Source organism: Oratosquilla oratoria, chromosome 32 (assembly GCF_046742065.1).
Source record: "Oratosquilla oratoria isolate Oo_2021 chromosome 32, ASM4674206v1, whole genome shotgun sequence".
Lineage (NCBI taxonomy): Eukaryota > Metazoa > Arthropoda > Malacostraca > Stomatopoda > Squillidae > Oratosquilla > Oratosquilla oratoria.
This window is the reverse complement of record NC_134808.1, coordinates 42581675-42600892: the sequence shown is the minus strand read 5'-3', so window position 1 is coordinate 42600892 and position 19218 is coordinate 42581675. Positions and strand designations below refer to the sequence as shown.

Below are 19218 nucleotides of genomic sequence, written 5' to 3'. Positions count from 1 at the left end.
TTGAGTGATCATTTGCCACTCCGCACAGTTTTGTATCATCAGCAAATTTGGAAACAGTAGATTTTAGTCCATGGTCTATATAATTTATATATACTATGAATAGAAGTGGCCCAAGAACGATACCCTGAGGAACTCCACTTGCAACACTTTTCCATCCAGAAGTTTTTCCGTTTAAAACAACTCTCTGTTTTCGACCATTCAACTAATTACTAGTCCAACCTAATAGGCTACCACTTATTCCATGCAAAGCTAATTTATATATATATATATTACATTTATATATATATGTATATATATATATATATATATATATATATATATATATTGTGTGTGTGTATTACATTAATATATATATATATATATATATGTATATATATATACATATATATATGTATATATATGTATATATTACATATAACATATACATATATATATATATGTATATATATACACATATATATATATATACATAAGTATACATATATACACTTATTATATATATATACATATATAAGTATACATGTATACACTTATTATATATATATATATATATTTATATATATATTTGTTTGTGTGCTTGTGTACACAATTCTGTTTCTCGAATCGTGGATTATCAGCATCACTCTTAATGATCGAAACGTCCACTCCATGGAGTCCATGGAATTGTTCTTCAAGGACTCAAGAAAGGAAGAACCATGACCAGATGGTTTGTCTTCAAGGAACTCCTCGGCGAAGGATCTTTCGGGAGTGTATTCTCCGCCGAGCGGATAGAGGATAAAGCCAAGGTAGCCATCAAAAAAATACCTTTGGCTGAAGTGTACGACTGGGCAGATCCCAAGAAGAGGACTATGCCCCTCGAAGTCGCACTTATGAAGAGAGTTCAGCATATCCCCGAGGTTGTAAAGCTCCTCGAGTTCTTCATTGAACGCAGACACGTTTTCATCGTCATGGAGCTGATCCCGGGCGCAGTGGATCTTCTTGACTACACCTCGAAGTATGGGGAGCTGAAGATGAAAGACGCCAAAGACGTCTTCTCGCAGGTTCTAACAGCCGTAACAGCCTGCCATAAAGCCGGAGTGTGTCATCAAGACATTAACATGGCTAATATTCTCGTCGTCAGGAATGAAGGAACCGCAAAAATGACCGCAAAGCTTGCGGATTTCGGTATGGGCACCTTCATCAAAAACTCTAAGACTCCTGCCGATCGCCATGAAAAATCGGCTGTATGGAGTCTTGGAGTACTATTGTTCCGTCTCGCGTGCAAGAAATACCCAAATGACGGAGGCAAATGGGAAGTCAAGTTCCCGAAGGGCGTCCCTAAGAGCTGCCAGAGGCTCGTCAGAAAATGCCTCGAGAGCAAATCTGAGAAACGGCTTCACCTGAGAGGCGTCCAATCTCACCCCTGGCTCAAAGTCAAGAGAGCCAAAGGGGTCAAAAGACTTTGAGAACTCACTACTGCTGCCTTCTACGGTGATTGGAGCTACTTTGAAGCCATGTTTTGTGGAGAAAATCTTGAAGAAGACGTGTTGGAAAGTCTTGTGGAAGTTTATGATCGATACAATGCCCAGTCTCTCCTTCTTGAGACTTATTATAGCTTCTCGGAAGCTTTGGAGGACATCACTGAGCCATACTGAACAAGAAGCTCACAAAGAAATGAGTTACACAACAAATATTTCATACTGAGACAAAATTTTAAATTTGATTACGAAACTAAAATGATATCTTTAAGAGATTCCAGTTGCAAGTCGACTGAAGATTACAAGAAAAAAACTGAATACTTTAAAGAAGAATATTTTGGTTTGTCCACGGTTCGTGAATGAAAATTACTAGTCCCTTCTCAAGATACATATAGTTTTCGTTGAAAAAAGTACTTTGTTTCAATAAGAACAATAATAAAGGATTTCCTGATACAGGAACAATTTTGAGACGAGCCTTACGAGTCTCTTCCGGGCTTATATTTTGTGTCTATTGACCCACGGGGGACTTCCCTCAGCCGAATAAATTATACCAACAGCCATGATGGAGTGGACTAGGTGGACTTCAGGAAAATACAACAGGTCTTTCATACTGAGAGAAAAAATTTAATTTGATTATGAAACTGAATTAATATCTTCAAGAGATTCCAGTTGCTAAGTGACTGAAGACTACAAGAAAAAAGTTGAAAACTTTAGGAAAGAATATTTTGGTGTGTCCACGGTTCATGAATGAAAATTACCAGTCCCTTCTCAAGATCTATACAGATTTGTTTAAAAAAATTACTTCGTTTCAATAAGAAAAATAATAAAGGATTTCCTGGTGAATGAAAAACTTTGAGACGAGCATTACAAGGCTCTTCCGTTCTTACTTATGTTTGGTCTATTGACGCTCGGGGGATTTCCCTCAGCCGAATAAATCACTTAGCAACAGCCATAATGGAGTGGAATTTATGAACTTCAGGAAACTCTACCACCTATCGACCTGGGGCACTTCATCTGAATATAACTATCTCTCCCCCCCCCATCTCTCTCTCTCTCTCCCCATCTCTCTCTCTTGGTATTTGTTGAGATATTCAAGGTCAGTATCGTCCTTTGCTATGCTTACCTTAAACGAAACATTAAAAAAAGGACAAATTTGTTCTACGTTAATTTTTATTTATTTATAACTTATCTATTTGCTTTCTATTTATCTAATTATTCATTTATTGATATTTTATTTATTTTTTTATTTTTATATATATTTTTGATAAATAAATTTTTCTGATGCTAATGAAAAGTCTTCAGGCATATAAAAAATTAGCATGAAGGTGAATATTAGTTATATAAAAATATTTTATAGAAATATAATATGAATCTTTAGTTAGTAGTGAAAACATACCTACACAGTGTTCACATACGTATTCGCTCGCACACGCACACACGCACAAACACACACAACATTTGGAACAAGTTAGATGAGAAAGTGGTGTGTGCAAAAACAATACATGAATTTAAAAACAGTTTAGATAAAATGAGATATGAAGACGGGACACCACGAGCATAGCTCTCCTTCCCGTAAAATACAACTAGGTAAATACACACACACACACATTATATATATATATATATATATATATATATATATATATATATATATATACATATATATATATACATAAACACACGTTCACGCACACACACACACATACACACACACACAAACACACCTTAGCAAAATATTAAAAACTTGTACCGCCAAGTACACAGATGTACGTAGTCATAAAGTTGTGGAGAATAAAGCATCATAAACTACCAAAACAAGAGTTGAATATAAACAAAATTCACGTGAATTTATGCAAACACGATGAAGAAGGAAGAACAAACAAAAATATTTTCGTCTAATATTTTCACTTCTTTATGCCCCCAAAGAACGCAAACTTGGACTTCGTGGAACTCAACAAGAAGTTTCGTCCTGCTTACTACCACCACTACCACCATCACCACCACCAACAGCAATACCACCAACACTGACACCACCAAGAATAATATCATCATCACCACCACTAACAACAACAACATTGAAACTACCATTAACAAAACCACCACTACCACCCAAACGACCACCATCAATACCACCATCACCACCACCAACAGCAATACCACCAACACTGACACCACCAAGAATAATATCATCATCACCACCACCGCAACCACCAATAACAACAACAATGAAACTACTATCAACCAAAACCACTACTACCACCCAAACGACCACCATCAATGCCACCATCACTATCACCATCATTACCACAACCACTACCACCATAACACCCTCCACCACCACCAATAATAACAATAACAAAATAATCACCATCAGAACACCCACTTTCACCACCACTATCGCAACCACCAACACTATCATCATCATCACTACCAATACCACCACCACCACAATCACCATCACCACAATCACAATCACCACCACCACAATAACCCACTGTCACTACCATCACAATCGCCACCACCAACACTATCAACATCATCAACACCAATACCACCACCACAATCACAACCACCACCACCACACCATCTCTGCGAGCGTAATCATTCTAATTAAATATACGATCTGCACAAGACCTTGGAGACTCGTGCACAAAGACCGTTACAAAGACCGTTATTTCCGTTATTTCTTCTTCGCATCCCTTGTGCCTCCTCCTTCACGTGATATTAGCAAGACGAATACTTGCGACAGGCAAGACAGGGACAAAGAATAAATGAATAAGAAATATTAGAAATATAATAAAAGTTGCAAGCAGGAAAAAAAAGAGTTAATAATAATGGAGAAATATTTAAAATAGAATAAGAGTTTACTATAAAGAAGAGGAGGAGGGACAAGAGACAATGGATGTAGTGAAATTAGAGCAAGAGAGATAAGATCAGAGGGGGATAATTAAAAGCTATGAAGAGTGAGAACTTCTTTCAGTTTAATGAAAAACGTAAAAGTATATTTATTTTTCCAGTTTGATAAGAATTGTTTCATTGGAGCCAGAATGAGCATACACACAGACATTATATATACTGTATATGTATATATATATATATATATATATATATATTTATATATATATATATATTAATATAATATGATATATATACATACACTCGTATATATATCAATGCATACATATATGTATATATGTGTGTGTTTGTGTGTGCGGGCATATGCGTGTGTGTGTGCCTGTGTGCGTGCATACACATACATGTATAAATGCCGTCAATGAATTTAAGAGAACTCTTCTCTAACTTTCTGTATCTTATTTTTCATCAATGTTCAGATGTTCATGCTCCGAACAAAAATGTGGGAGGTGTCAGAGTTTGATAATTGAAGAAAGGAATAGAAAGTTAGATAAGTTTATTTTTCTGAAAATCATTGACGACACTACATGTGCATTAGCGTTCAATAGAATCTGCTAACGAGAAAACTTTTGCTGAACATTATATATATATATATACACATATGTGTGTGTGTGTGTGTGTGTGTGTGTGTGTGTGTGTGTGTGTGTTTATTCTAAAGTGGGTAAGTTCAGTCCGCACGTGGTCAAGACTCGAACCTACACTGGTGCAATGCATGGTTCACACCATAGCCCACTGCGTGTGTCCGTTTGTTTGTTTGTGTGTGTGTGTGTGTGTGTGTGTGTGTGTGTGTGTGTGTGTGTGTGTGTGTGTGTCTTTGGGTCTGTCTGACGATAACACGAATGAATGGGTTGTTCTGAAAATCCTTTAAGTTTGTGATTATTTGAAGAAGACCCCAATAGTTGAATAAAATCATCAGATGGAAGACAAAATTTAAGACATCGTTCACAGTGAAAAGAGCGAAGCATTAAAGATAAAGATTAAACATACATACATATACATATACCAAGGCTTTTTCCCCCTTACAAGGGAGGTAGCCAAAAAGGAAAAGGCATAAAATCATTTCCACCCATTCCATCCCTGAATACACTCCACACCCCTCCACCCTCCCTCTTATTTTAGCACCTCTATAATCTTTAATCTTTATAAAAAAAATAAAAAAAATTAAAGATTATAGACAAAAAAAATGGAAAGAAAAAAATGTGCATAGGATCTGATAGATTAAGTAAAAGAAATAAATGTACAAGAAAAAATAAATGATAAGGATATCTATCGTTCAGCTTCATTATAAGAATTTTGAAATGACGTAGAAATATTGCGTTGCCACACGACTCAATTAATAAAAGAATACATAAATAATGAAAATACTATAAATAAATTAATAATAAACAAATAAATAGAGAATAAAAAGTAGCCAAGTAATAAGATTGTAGTCATATTTATATGAATACTATTCTTTGTATTCATCAAACTTTATACGCTCAACCCCGATCACTGAGATGCCGAATATTATTTATATATTTCTTTTGAACGCTGCAAGCTTGTTTAGCTATATTTATATGAATTCTGTTTTTGTATTCATCAAAGTTTATATGCTCAACCCCGATCACTGAGATGCTGAACATCATATATTTCTTTCTGTTGAACGCTGCAAGCTTGTTTAACTATATTTATATGAATACTGTTTTTGTATTCATCAGAGTTTATACGCTCAACCCCGACCACTGAGATGCCGAACATCATATATTTCTTTCTGTTGAACGCTGCAAGCTTGTTTAGCTATATTCATATGAATACTGTTTTTGTATTCATCAAAGTTTATATGCTCAATCACAATCACTGATATGCCCAACATTATATATTTCCTTCTGTTGAACGCTGCAAGCTTGTTTAGCTTTGGTACAATGACAGCCTTATTGGACATCATTCTCACAACTGACAGATGATTCTATTAAACTGAAAAGGGGCTATTACACTGGGCTATCATTCCTCCGACCTCCAATTAATCGACGATACAAACCACCCCCAGAACATTTTCCGCCGTAAAATCACTATAGCAATCTATTTTGTTTTCAACAAATATACAATATCATTTGATATACTGGAGTAATCTATTTCCCTACAGCATATCAGATTCCTTTCCAAAAGCTACGAGCTGCAAATTTGCTCCAACAGTCGAAGGAAAAATTGACCAGTGTGATAAGGAAAAATTGCTTAGTGTGATAACACCTTTAGTAACGTCATCGCAAATTCCATGTCAGAACCCTCGGCAAACCCTTCTACAGGTGGTTCCTTATCAGGCGCAGCGTTGTCATGTCCCTCTCTCCTCCCTCTGCCCTCTCCTCTCCTTTATCTCTCCTCCTCTTCCTCCTCCTCTCATCCATCTCCCCTGTTTCTCCTCCTCGTCTTATGTTTCTCATACCCTCTCATTCCGTATATTTTGTCTCTTATTTGTTTTTCTCCGTTTTCTCTTCCTATTTTTATCCTACACCTTATCCTTACATGTCTTTGTCCAGCGCCACATTGTCCTACACCTAATTTTCCTCATTGTCCTCTTCGCATTGCTCTCACACTGCACCAAAATTTCCTCTTTGTCCTCTTCTTATTCCTTCACCCTACGTCTAATTTTCCTCCTTGTCTTCCTCTTGTTCCTCTAACTCTACACCTAATTTTCCTCCTTATCATCTTCTTATTCCTCTCACTCCAAGTCTAATTTTCCTACTTGTCTTCTTATTCCTCTCACTCTACGTCTAATTTTCCTCCTTGTCCTCTTCTTATTCCTCTCGACCTACACCTAAATTTCCTCCTTGTTCTCTTCTCATTTCTCTCACTTTACACCTAGTTTTCCTTCTTGTCCTCTCCGCTTTCCTCTCACTCTACACCTAATTTTCTTCCTTGTCATCTTCTTATTCCTCTCACTCTACACCTAATATTCCTCCTTGTCCTCTTCTTATTCCTCTCACTCTACACCTAATTTTCTTCCTTGTCATCTTCTTATTCCTCTCACTCTACACCTAATTTTCCTACTTGTCATGTTGTTATTCCTCTCACTCTACACCTAATTTTCCTTCTTGTCCTCTCCGCATTCCTCTCACTCTACACCTAGTTTTCCTCCTTGTCTTCGTCTTATTTCTCTCATTTTACACCTAGTTTTCCTTCTTGTCCTCTCCGCATTCCTCTCACTCTACGGCTAATTTTCCTCCTTGTCCTCGTCTTATTCCTATCACTTTACACCTAGTTTTCCTACTTGTCCTCTCCGTGTTCCTCTCACTCTACACCTAATTTTCCTCCTCGTCTTCTTCCTCTAAATCTACACCTAGTTTTCCTTCTTGTCCTCTTCGTATTCCTCTCACTCTGCGTCTAATTTTCCTCCTTGTCCTCTTCTTATTCATTTCACTCTACGTCTAATTTTCCTTCTTGTCCTCTTCGTATTCCTCTCACTCTACACCTAGTTTTCTTCCTTGTCCTCTTCGTATTCCTCTGACTACACCTAACCTTCCTCCTTGTCCTCGTCTTATTCCTCTCACTCTACGTCTAATTTTCCTCCTTGTCCTCTTTGTATTCCTCTCTACATCTAATTTTCCTCCTTGTCCTCTTCGTATTCCTCCTCCAGCTCGCTCTTCTTTCTCTTTTTACTCCTCTTACACATACTCTTTCTCACTTTCTTCCATTTCCTTCACTTTTGTCTCTTCTTTTTCCTTCCCTTTCTTCTCTTCTTTTCCTCAGTGAGGACTTCACCAGGACAACGCGAAACAAGACTCCCACTTCTTCCTTATCTTAATTCTCATTTTCCACCTCCCTTCTCTCTCATCCATTTCTCTCTCCCCCTTCCCTCGTCATCATTCTCTCCTCCCCCCACCTCTCTCTTTCCATATTAATCTTCTTTATAATCTTTTTATTCATTCCTCTCTTCCTCTTAAACTTTATCTTTATCTTTTACTTTCACTTTTCGTGTTTACTTTTTTTCTAAACATTTTCTTTTCTCTATTGTATCCTTTTTATTTTGCCTCTCTATCACACATCTTTCCATTTCTTTCTGCTGATTAGACAAAAATATAGAGAAAAAATAGAAATAGAAATAGAAACCTTCATGTTAATAATGAGGCCACATGCATGATGAAAGAATAGGTCAATAAATCTATAAATATATCAAAAAAAGAATAAAATAATCATATAAATACATAGGTAAATAAAGAGGGTAAGTACTAATACCTTGATAGAATCAATCAAAATAAGAACAAAATCAAGTAAAAGTATGTTAGATTAAATAAAACTGAATAAAGTCATATTAAACACATTCACTCCTACATATTTTTTCACTCTCTCCCTCTCTCTCTTTCTTTCTCTCACTCTCTCTTCTCATTGCCTTTTCTTTCTTGTACTTGCCTTAGGATTTGCTTCATTTTATCAGTACTTAGCCTCCCTTGTCATCTCGTTCCCATTTTTTTTTTTTTTTTTTACTCCTTCCTTCTCTCCATTCTTCTGCCCCTTCCTACTCACTATCCCACTCCTTACTTTTCCTTTACTTCACCACCACGCTTCTCCATTTCCTTTCCCCCTTTTAGTTACTTTATCCTCTCCCCTCTTCATTAACCGGCTCCTCTCTCACTCCCCTCTTCTCATTCCTATTCGTTTCTCGTCTCTCGCCTCCCATCCCCTCCTCTCCCTTCCCTTCTCCTCCCATCCCCTCCTCTCCCTGTCCTTCGCCTGATTCCTCTCACCTCACCTCACCATCCCGTCCCTTCCTCATCCCACTCCACTTCACTTTCTTCTTCTGCACTCCACACCCACTCCCCTTCCCTCCCGATTCCACTGCTGTCCCCGTACACTCCCTCACTCTCTTCTCCTTTTGCCTTCTGGCCCGGGGTATGTTCAGGTACTTCTTCCTCCTCCCCACAACGTGATATCCAAAATTTCTTGAAGAATGTTTTTTTGATAAACATGTCTAAGCTCTTCTGTTTCTTTTGGCCCCCTGGCAGGTGGTCGCCCCCAAGCAGAAGCCGGGGATCGGAGGTGGAGTTCAGGGGTGGAACCTCCACATCGAGGTGGCGACTCCCGAAGATGCTGGAATCTACGAATGCCAGATCAACACGCGACCCAAGCTCTCCCATCCTGTCTACCTCGAAGTTGAACGTAAGTTGATGAGTCGGAGGGTGACGGAGGGAGGGAGGAGGGGTTCGGAGGGTGACGGAGGGAGGGAGGAGGGGTTCGGAGGGTGACGGAGGGAGGGAGGAGGGGTTTTAGTCTTACAGTTGACAGAGGGTATAGCGTCTTTCCTATACATTTCCTATATATTTTAATTTGTATTCGTAAGTTCTTACTAATATTTATATATATTCTAATTTGAACGTAAGTTGATGAGTCGGAGGGTGACGGAGGGAGGGAGGAGGGGTTTTAGTCTTACAGTTGACAGAGGGTATAGCGTCTTTCCTATACATTTCCTATATATTTTAATTTGTATTCGTAAGTTCTTACTAATATTTATATATATTCTAATTTGTATTCATAACTTCTTACTAACAAGTTGAACGTAAGTTGATGAGTCGGAGGGTGACGGAGGGAGGGAGGAGGGGTTTTAGTCTTACAGTTGACAGTAGGGCATAGCGTCTTTCCTATACATTTCCTACATATTTTAATTTGTATTCGTAGGTTCTTACTAATATTTATATATATTCTAATTTGTATTCATAACTTCTTACTAACAATTATGGTATATGCACGTGTGTATGTATATACACGTGCGTGTATGTGTGTACGTTTGCATGCATGTGTGTTTGTATGTATGTTTTATGTATATTTTTATATTGGTGTCTGTGTATCTATGCACATAGATAAAATGTATATATGCATATAATTTCAAAAAGCTTATGTACACCTTTTTTGCGAAGTTATTTCTCTTTCCTAGAAATATTTAGTAACGTGTTTCAAGAGACCATTTCGAAGCATATATAATTCGAAATAAGGGGGACTGCGATAGTGATAAAATGTATATAATTAACTTTTTTATTTGAATTCTTCATGTCGCTACTAGTTCCAATTACGTTGACAACTTTTCTTTTGGAATCACAACGAAGAGAAAAAATATACTTATGTGATATAGTTTAATAAATTCATTTTATATGAATATGATTGTGATGCAAAAAATGCGTGTGTGTGTGTGTGTATACGAATGTGCGTGTATGAATGAGTGTGTGTGTGAGAGAGAGAGAACAAATGTGTATGTGTTCAGTATATTCATATTGTGTTCATATATTTCTGTCTGTATGTGAATGAAGAATGCCCATATATTATATATATATACACACACATATACATATATATATACATACATATATATATACATATATATATATACATTATATATATATATACACACACATATACATATATATATACATACATATATATATACATATATATATATATTCGTATTTCTATATGCATTGGTATCATGCTTTATGTTATGCTTATATTCTCACATTTGTTCGTATATTTTCTAGTGTCTCTTTATTTCAAACACTGTGATTTATTTCTTCACATCAGCTTCCTTGGGTCTGTCGCTTTCCTATATTATTCTCTAATGCACAGCTTCAAGAACTCTTGCAATATTTCGCTTCATTCACCCTTTCCTGTTAAGTTTAGTACGTTCTTGAATTTACATGAGAGAAAACAAGTTTAATTTAATTTCCATATTGAATGTTGGCTCTTGTTTTCTTCTGAACAGCTAAAGGTACACAAGTTAAAATATATATATATATATATATATATATATATATATATATATATATACACACATAAACATCAATTGCATTTCTACATACACTCTCTGAAGAAGTTCTACGCGAACGAAACGTTAGACTGTTTAGGGTTCCGAGCCTTCCCCTGTGTTTATGTTCTCCATCATCCAAATAATATATACATATATATATATACATACACACACGAAAAGACGCACACACACATATATATATATATATATATGTATACATATATATATGTATATATGTATATATATATGTAAGTATATGTGTATGTATGTACGAGTATAGCCCACCTACATAAGCCCGTTGATACAATAAGAACAGTGTAATTCTGTATAAGAAAAATATATTCGAAAACAAGGTGGTTTAAGAGAACTCTCGTATTTACTGCTTTGTGTATTTATATGTATTATGACCAGAGCTTCTAGTTTTCAAATGCGTACCCGCTGGAGTGTGCATGCTTGCATACATTACTCTTATGTTTATATTCCTTACACGAGTTTCTCTTTTCTCTACTTTATGAGTTGTGCTTGCTTTTACGCAATGTGGAAGCGTGTGCTATTTTGCTTGATTTTACGTATCATGGTTTTGATCTTTCTAGGTTCTTTGTGAGACGTGGTTGTGTTTCTTCAAATGATTTTGTTTAGGAGGTAAAGGGAACACGGGCCGAGGGAAATACTTTTATTCCTGACTAGTTTCGCCTGAGTGGCTTCTTCTGGCGGAACTAGTCATGCGAAAGTGGATAGGAGGTAAAGGGAACACGGGCTGAGGGAAATACTTTTATTCCTGACTAGTTTCGCCTGAGTGGCTTCTTCTGGCGGAACTAGTCATGCGAAAGTGGATAGGAGGTAAAGGGAACACGGGCTGAGGGAAATACTTTTATTCCTGACTAGTTTCGCCTGAGTGGCTTCTTCAGGCGAAACTAGTCATGCGAAACTAGTCAGGAATATAAGTATTTCCATCAGCCCGTGTTCCCTTTACCTCCTATCCACTTCCGTCACAATGTATACACATAATTTTGTTTCTTCTTATAGTTTATGTATCCAAGTATGTGTTTGATATATCCTATGTGGACATGTATGTCTGACTCCTAAGTAATTCAAATCTGGTGATGGAATTCTTCTACGCTTGGAAGGCTTGAAAGGGTTTTACATGTTTTTACTGTGAATGTAAATCCTTTGTAAATTCTTTGTAAACCCTTTGTTAGGGACTTTTTCTCTGAAAAATTCGCATTAGAATATTCGGTCTGTTCCCTGGTTGACAATATAATCTCACCTTGGTGTCTTCATCCACATCAGTAAGGCTGCATATTCACAAGCAAAAAAATTTCCCCACGTTTCAGTTGTCACGTCAATATTATTATTTTTTTTCGAGATATATTTTCCTTTGTTGTATTTAGCCTACAGTAAGTTTATTTTCTTGAAAAGGTAAAAACGTTTGTCAGACATTTTTTTTTTTTTACTTTTGCATCATGAAGAACTTGGGGTGGGTGGGTATTTTTTTTTTTTTTTCGTGACTGTACGTATTGTGTGAAATATATGTGAAGTGTTGGCCATCTTGAAATAGATAATAATTAATAATAATAATAACAATAATAATAATAATAATAATAATAATAATAATAATCAACGGTTTATTGGGTATAGCAGCATTTCTACTGAAAATATGTATCCTACAAGATTAAAACAATATAAAACTATAACAGTGAGAAGACGTTGTTACAAGCATTTAAAAACAGCAGGCTAAGTAATAGGTGTGTAGTACAACAATGTTAATTCTAGTTGTTGATTAAGTCTACAAATGTCGGTATGGGGCTCTTCTTATACTGGTTGGTACGTGTTCTGATCGGCTTGATGGAATTATGGTGCCGTACCTGCCGCCGTGGAAGAGGTACCTGAGGTGGTAGTAGGTTCCGGTGCTATGGATGTCAGTGAGATCTGAAACTACCATAATCATCTTGATCACGTTGAATAGGTGCCAAAATAAATTACAGCACTCTTAGACTCCTTTGATGTCCGCCGTTAGAGAGTGGGTTTATATAACTTTAATTCTATTCTGGTTATTACTATTCGCTGGCTGAGCGAAATAGGACGTTACTTGCCGCGAAGGGATAGCGGTTCGAACCCTGCCACCGGCGAAGTTGAAATAAGGGCATGGTTCATTAAATTCCACCTTACAAAGTCCTCTGTGAGGGGCACCGTCCTAGCCTTCCGATAGGGGGGAGTTTGTGACGTTAAACTATTTCACATCACTATCCACTTTATTTCAACCCAGGCAATTCATGATGGCTGAAGATGTAGGAATTATATACTTTATGGATTCTGACGTCAATGTCACAAAATAATTTCATTCAAATTTGAGACACCTCACTATCCCACTCCCATGAATTGGGAAGAGAGAAACCCCTGTCATTTGTTGCCTATGTTTGGGTCGCCTCCCCGCCTGGCCATGGCTGTTGGGAATCGGCGCAAGAAGAACACAGCTGGTTCCGTGATTCGAACTCATGACTACCTGGTTATGAGTTCGATACAGTATCCACTGGGTTTCACCAATCATATTAAATCAGTTTTTTGCATTACCAAAATTCCTTTCGGCCTGATAACGTAGTGTAGACTAAACACGTGTTTTAACGTGACAGGCTGTTTTGTTCAGATGAAGGTAGGGACTGTTTAGATCTGTGCGTTGTTTTCTAGATATTTTGTTTTGGATAACAAGTGATTCCATTGAAGGTTTCTTTTCGTATTTGTGTTTATGAACGATGTATAATGAAAATTTTCTCTTTCCTGCTATTGTGTGTTTTTTACTTTCGTTCTTTTCTTCTGTAACAATGACTTCTGCAGACTAATGTCTGGTTGTAAACAATATCCTATTTTTTCTTACTAGTGTTTGATGTGTTTGTCTACGATGATTTAACAAAATAAAAAGTTTAGACAATGAGTATTTGCGAAAAACATTTATGTCTTGTATCAATGGTATTCTTCTTTCATGTTGATACTAATGTCTTGATGTTGATTACTGCAGTTTTACAAAAAAAAAAGAAAAAAAAATCTGAATTAAATTTTGTATAATTTTTTCTGCATTTGCGAAGTTGTTTTCCTATGTTGATTGTCTTTATATTAGATCTAAATGTCGTTTAATTCTCCATTATATTATATTAAAAAAAATAATGATAAAAATCTGTTCTTGTATATATGGCCTAATGTGGTTTATTCTATTTATATGGGAATTTAATTCTAATTAAATTAATTTGTACCAAATGTTTTATTTTTGTATTTGCGAAGTTGTTTTCCTATGTTGATTGTCTTTATATTGGAGTGAAATATTGTTCCATTCTCTATTCATTATAAGAAAAAAAAAACTGCAAAAGAAAATGTATTCTCTCTATACGGCCTTTTGATTTGGTAACAATATCGATGTTTCCTCAAAAACCAAAATTACGAAGTCTTGTGAAAAAAATTATTTATTCTTGCGGTTGTGGGCTAATGTGTTTATCTTTTCATGTTATTTCTTTATGTAAGGATTCTTCCATCCAACAATCGTTCTTGAATATTCATGTTTTTCCCATTGGCTTGGTGAATGCCCTTGTTACAAGGTTGCAAATATTTTTTACAAAGATGTGTCATTTTTTTCTCCTTTTCGTTTTTTTTTTTTTTTTTGCAGGATTATTTTGTAAATGTTTATTATTCATGTTCTTAGAATAAGTTGATTTTAAGTTCTGTATAGTTTATTTATAGCTTAATCTCTACGTGTGTTTACAAAACTGTAGGAGTTTTTTGTATTTAAATTTGCACTTTTTATTTATTTTTATATCTATATTGACTATTCACTTTGCGTTTGACAAAATGTAGATATTGAAGTTTTCTGGCTGTTTGTGTGTGTGTGTGTGTGTCTGTGTGTGTGTGTGTGTCTGTGTGTGTGCGTGTGTGTGTGTTCACGCTTGTGTGTATATTTACCTAATTGTAGTGCACAGGAAAGAAGCAACGCTCGTGGAGTCCCGTATCCTTCTCTACAAGTTTATCATCCGTAGCCTCAATATGTGTTTACTTGTGTGCATGCAGCTGTGTGTGCGTGCATGTATGTGCTTGCGTGCATGTTCTCGTGTCATAATTATGTCCAAACGCTTTTGTTACTTTACATGTTACCTATCTTAGTTTATTGTTCTTTTATTTGTATAATTAGCTATATATCTACTTATCTGTCTGTGTCAAACCTATCTGTCTGTCTGTCTATCAATCTATCTACCTACCTATTCATCTATCTATCTATATATCTATATCTATCTAATTATTTTTTCGTTCATTTATTCATTTAATATCAGTAATATCAGGCTTAGAATTTTTAATTGCGGTTATCATTTATTATCATTAATATCAGGCTTATAATTTTTAATTGTGATTATAATTTATTATCAGTAAAACCAGGCTTAGAATATGTAATTGTGGTGATCAGTTCTACCACTACTTGTTTTATGTTTTTATTTTATATATTTCGTTTCAGCTAACCTCTTCTAACAAATACCATTTACTTCAGCAGCATACATTTATGTTACCCAGAACACTGTAATATAGGATCCACTATGAATAAGGTTCAACCAACTTCATAATACGCATTATATCGTCGACTCTATTTTAGCTTCCAGTCTTCCTTGTTGCAATTGAATTACTTGCTTAAGCTTAATGTACCATGATAACGTTACTGAGCATTAACTATAGCTATGTACACAAGTTTTATTTTATAAATTTTTCAGTGCCTTGATCATATAGTGTGTGTGTGTGTGTGTGTGTGTGTGTGTGTGTGTGTGTGTGTGTGTGTGTGTGTGTGTGTATTTCATCGTGGTCTTGGATCACGTGTTGAACTCGTGATCGACAGCTATTTCCCTCCCGGAAGAGAACTCAGAGATCATATATGACCGATCTATGGGTACTGTTGTGACCTTACACGTAAACACACTCCCAACTCCCCGCCCACGAGAGTTGGAGTAACGACTCAGCGCAGCGATACTGAAATTATTTCAGCCCTGGGCAGGGTTCGAACCTGGACCACCGTACTGGCGGCCGGGAACACTACCGCTGTGCCACGTGTGTGTGTGTGTGTGTGTGTGTGTGTGTGTGTGTGTGTGTTCACACTGAAGAGATCGAGTCAAAGGAGTAATAGGGGAGGAATTTACAGATGCTAACAGAACATAACAAAACAGTAAAAGTTAAAAGGGTTTGACATTATTATTCTGCCTTGATCTATTTATTTATAAATATATTTCATTTTATCTATCCATTTAATTTTTTTGACTACCTCTATTATACGGGGAAAAAGCTCTTGGTATATGTACTGTATGTATGTATATATATACATACATATATATATATATATATATATATATATATATAGAGAGAGAGAGATAGAGAGAGAGATACAGTAGTTGGATATATTTAGTTATTTATGTATTTATCTATTTTTCCATTATTTTATATATTTTCCATTCACTATATTTTATCTGTGTGTGTGTGTGTGTGTGTGTGTGTGTGTGTGTGTGTGTGTGTGTGTGTGGTGTGTGTGTGTGTGTGTGTGTTCTTACAGTATAAACTTAATAAACGTGTATTTAATACATCATACGGGGTGAGAAGGGTTAAGTACAGGTCAAACGGAAAGGGTGAATAAAAGAGTAATTAAAAAAAAGGGAAAGGAAGGAAAAAATATAGGAAAGAAAAAGGGAAGAGGAAAAGGAAAGGGAAGAGGAATAAAAAGAAAAAATGGAGAACGAAGGAAAGTATATATTAAAAGAAAAAAAGGGGTGAGAGGAAAAAGAGAAAAGAAAAAAAAAGAGGAAGAAGAGGAAAGGGAAGAATAATGAAAAGGAAAAAGAGAGACGGAAGGAAAGTATATAATGAAAGAGAAAGGGGAAACTATCACCTTTGTTTCAAACGTTGGTGGGTTAAGCTTCATGCAATGATAATGTGACAAGTGGAGCACACTATATCTGCAACATTGCCTCTACTCTAGACCGTAGCTTAACGCTCTTTAACAGACGAAAAGGAAAGGAAACATACTCGTAGATATACATACATATACCAAAGGTTTTTTCCCCTTACACGGGGGGGGGGGGGGGTAGCCAAAAAGAAAAAGGCATAGAAACCACTCCCACCCATTCCATCCCCTACATACTCCACTCACCTCCTCCCTCCTCCCTCCCTCTAATCTTTGCACCTCCTGGATGACGGGTCATCCCTGCATCCTGTCCACTGCCCTGGGTCAGAAGCAGTGTCGCAAGACACAGCATATCCACAGCAAGGCCGCTTCATTAATTCGGCGACCTCCCCTTTCCGTGCGAATATGCAAGCTTTGGAAATATTTGACATTTGTTTCAATTGAAGGCGCGTGTGCTCTCCTTCATACACGGTTCTATTTTACTGAAGCGAACTCTTTTACAATTGCATTATGCCGTCAAATTACGCCCGAATCCTCCACTAAATTACATGGCCCTCATTTTCCGAGAATTACAAAGAACGAAGTAAAAAAAGAAGAAAAAAAAAAATCAACAGATTTAGATATTCCGAGCTTTTTCAATCACGGCATTACAAAGGAAAGGTTTTTCGAGGAAAACGGTCCAACTTTAGAAAATTGTAATTGTGTTGCCGAGGAGAACACAAGCAGAACAATACTCGTCTTTCTATGGACTCTGCCTCCCGAGAAGGAACACTGATCACTGATGACTGACACTGATCACTGATGAGGAACACTGATCACTGATGACTGACACTGATCACTGATGAGGAACACTGATCACTGATGACTGACACCGAGGCATCGTCTTCTCAAGATCGGGGATATCTACGTCAGGAGTCGCCTTGTTGCGTCTGAAAGCGCCTCTTGTACCTTAGGTGCTCAGGGAACAATGTGCTGTTACAAAGGATTACAAAGGCGAATCATGCCGACAGGAGACCTTTTGGTCCATAACTAGGTCGGATGAAAAAATAATAATAATAATGATAATAATAATAACAATAATGATGATAAATAATGATTAATAATAATAATAATAATAATAATAATGATGTATAGATGAATAAATAAATATGAATATAATAATATAAATATTAATAAACAAAATAAATAAATAAATGCATAGGTATAGTTAAACAGTAAACAAACAGGTAAATATTAAATAATAATAAATTGACATATAAGTAATCATAAATGAAAATCAAGCAAATAAAAAACAAACAGACAAATGATAACAAAATAAATAAACAAATAACATGAAATAAATGACAGACATTAGCTTTTTAAACCGATCAAGACACTTTGCTGTATTAAGTCTAAAACAAGACAGAATCAACTCATTGTGTTAGCGTACGAAATGCCTATTCTTAACAAATCAAACAGACGACCTACTTAGAAAAAAAAAAAAATAGAATACAGCTTCAGGCGACAATGAATAGATACTAACTTGTTTCATTTGGGTGCGTCCATAGTATCATTCATAAGTGATCTTTCTATCAAAACTTTCGTCCACGTCCCTCTCGTCATGCTTCAAGTTGTGCTTGTGCGTATCTAATCTATGCATGACATCTTGCATTCATGCATATTGTTACAGTGGGCGAGGACCTTCCAAACTTTGTTGCTGCTAACAAACTAAAACAAGAACTAACATTTTAACATGATATGCCCACGCACGCCCACACGCAGACACAAACTCACGCACGTATGAATGCACAATCATGCACATGCACACACGTTCTAACACACACACACGACTCGATGGCGCAGTGGTTAGAGTTCCCAGCTGCCACTACGGCGTCCGGGTTTGAATCCCGCCCAGGACTGAAATAATTTCAGTATCGCTGCGCTGAGGGTCGTTACTCCAACTCTCATGAGCGGAGAGTTGGGCGTGTGTGTGCGTGTAAGGTCATAGCATTACCATAGATCGATCTATATGAGTGCACACACGTTCTAACACACACACACACACGACTCGATGGCACAGTGGTTAGAGTTACCGGCTGCCACTACGGCGGTCCGGGTTCGAATCCCGCCCAGGACTGAAATATTTTCAGTATCGCTGCGCTGAGGGTAATTACTTCAACTCTCATGAG

The 19218-nt window shown here is 36.5% G+C and overlaps 1 protein-coding gene across 1 annotated transcript in view; it reads left to right on the top strand.

The window, feature by feature from the left end:
• The window catches only part of LOC143017449 (zwei Ig domain protein zig-8-like), a 453767-nt gene that overhangs the window by 377433 nt on the left and 57116 nt on the right, over positions 1 to 19218 (top strand). The window contains exon 4 of the mRNA XM_076172203.1: positions 9347 to 9500. Coding sequence (XP_076028318.1) covers positions 9347 to 9500 — 154 coding nt within the window. The remainder of the gene's footprint in view (positions 1 to 9346; positions 9501 to 19218) is intronic.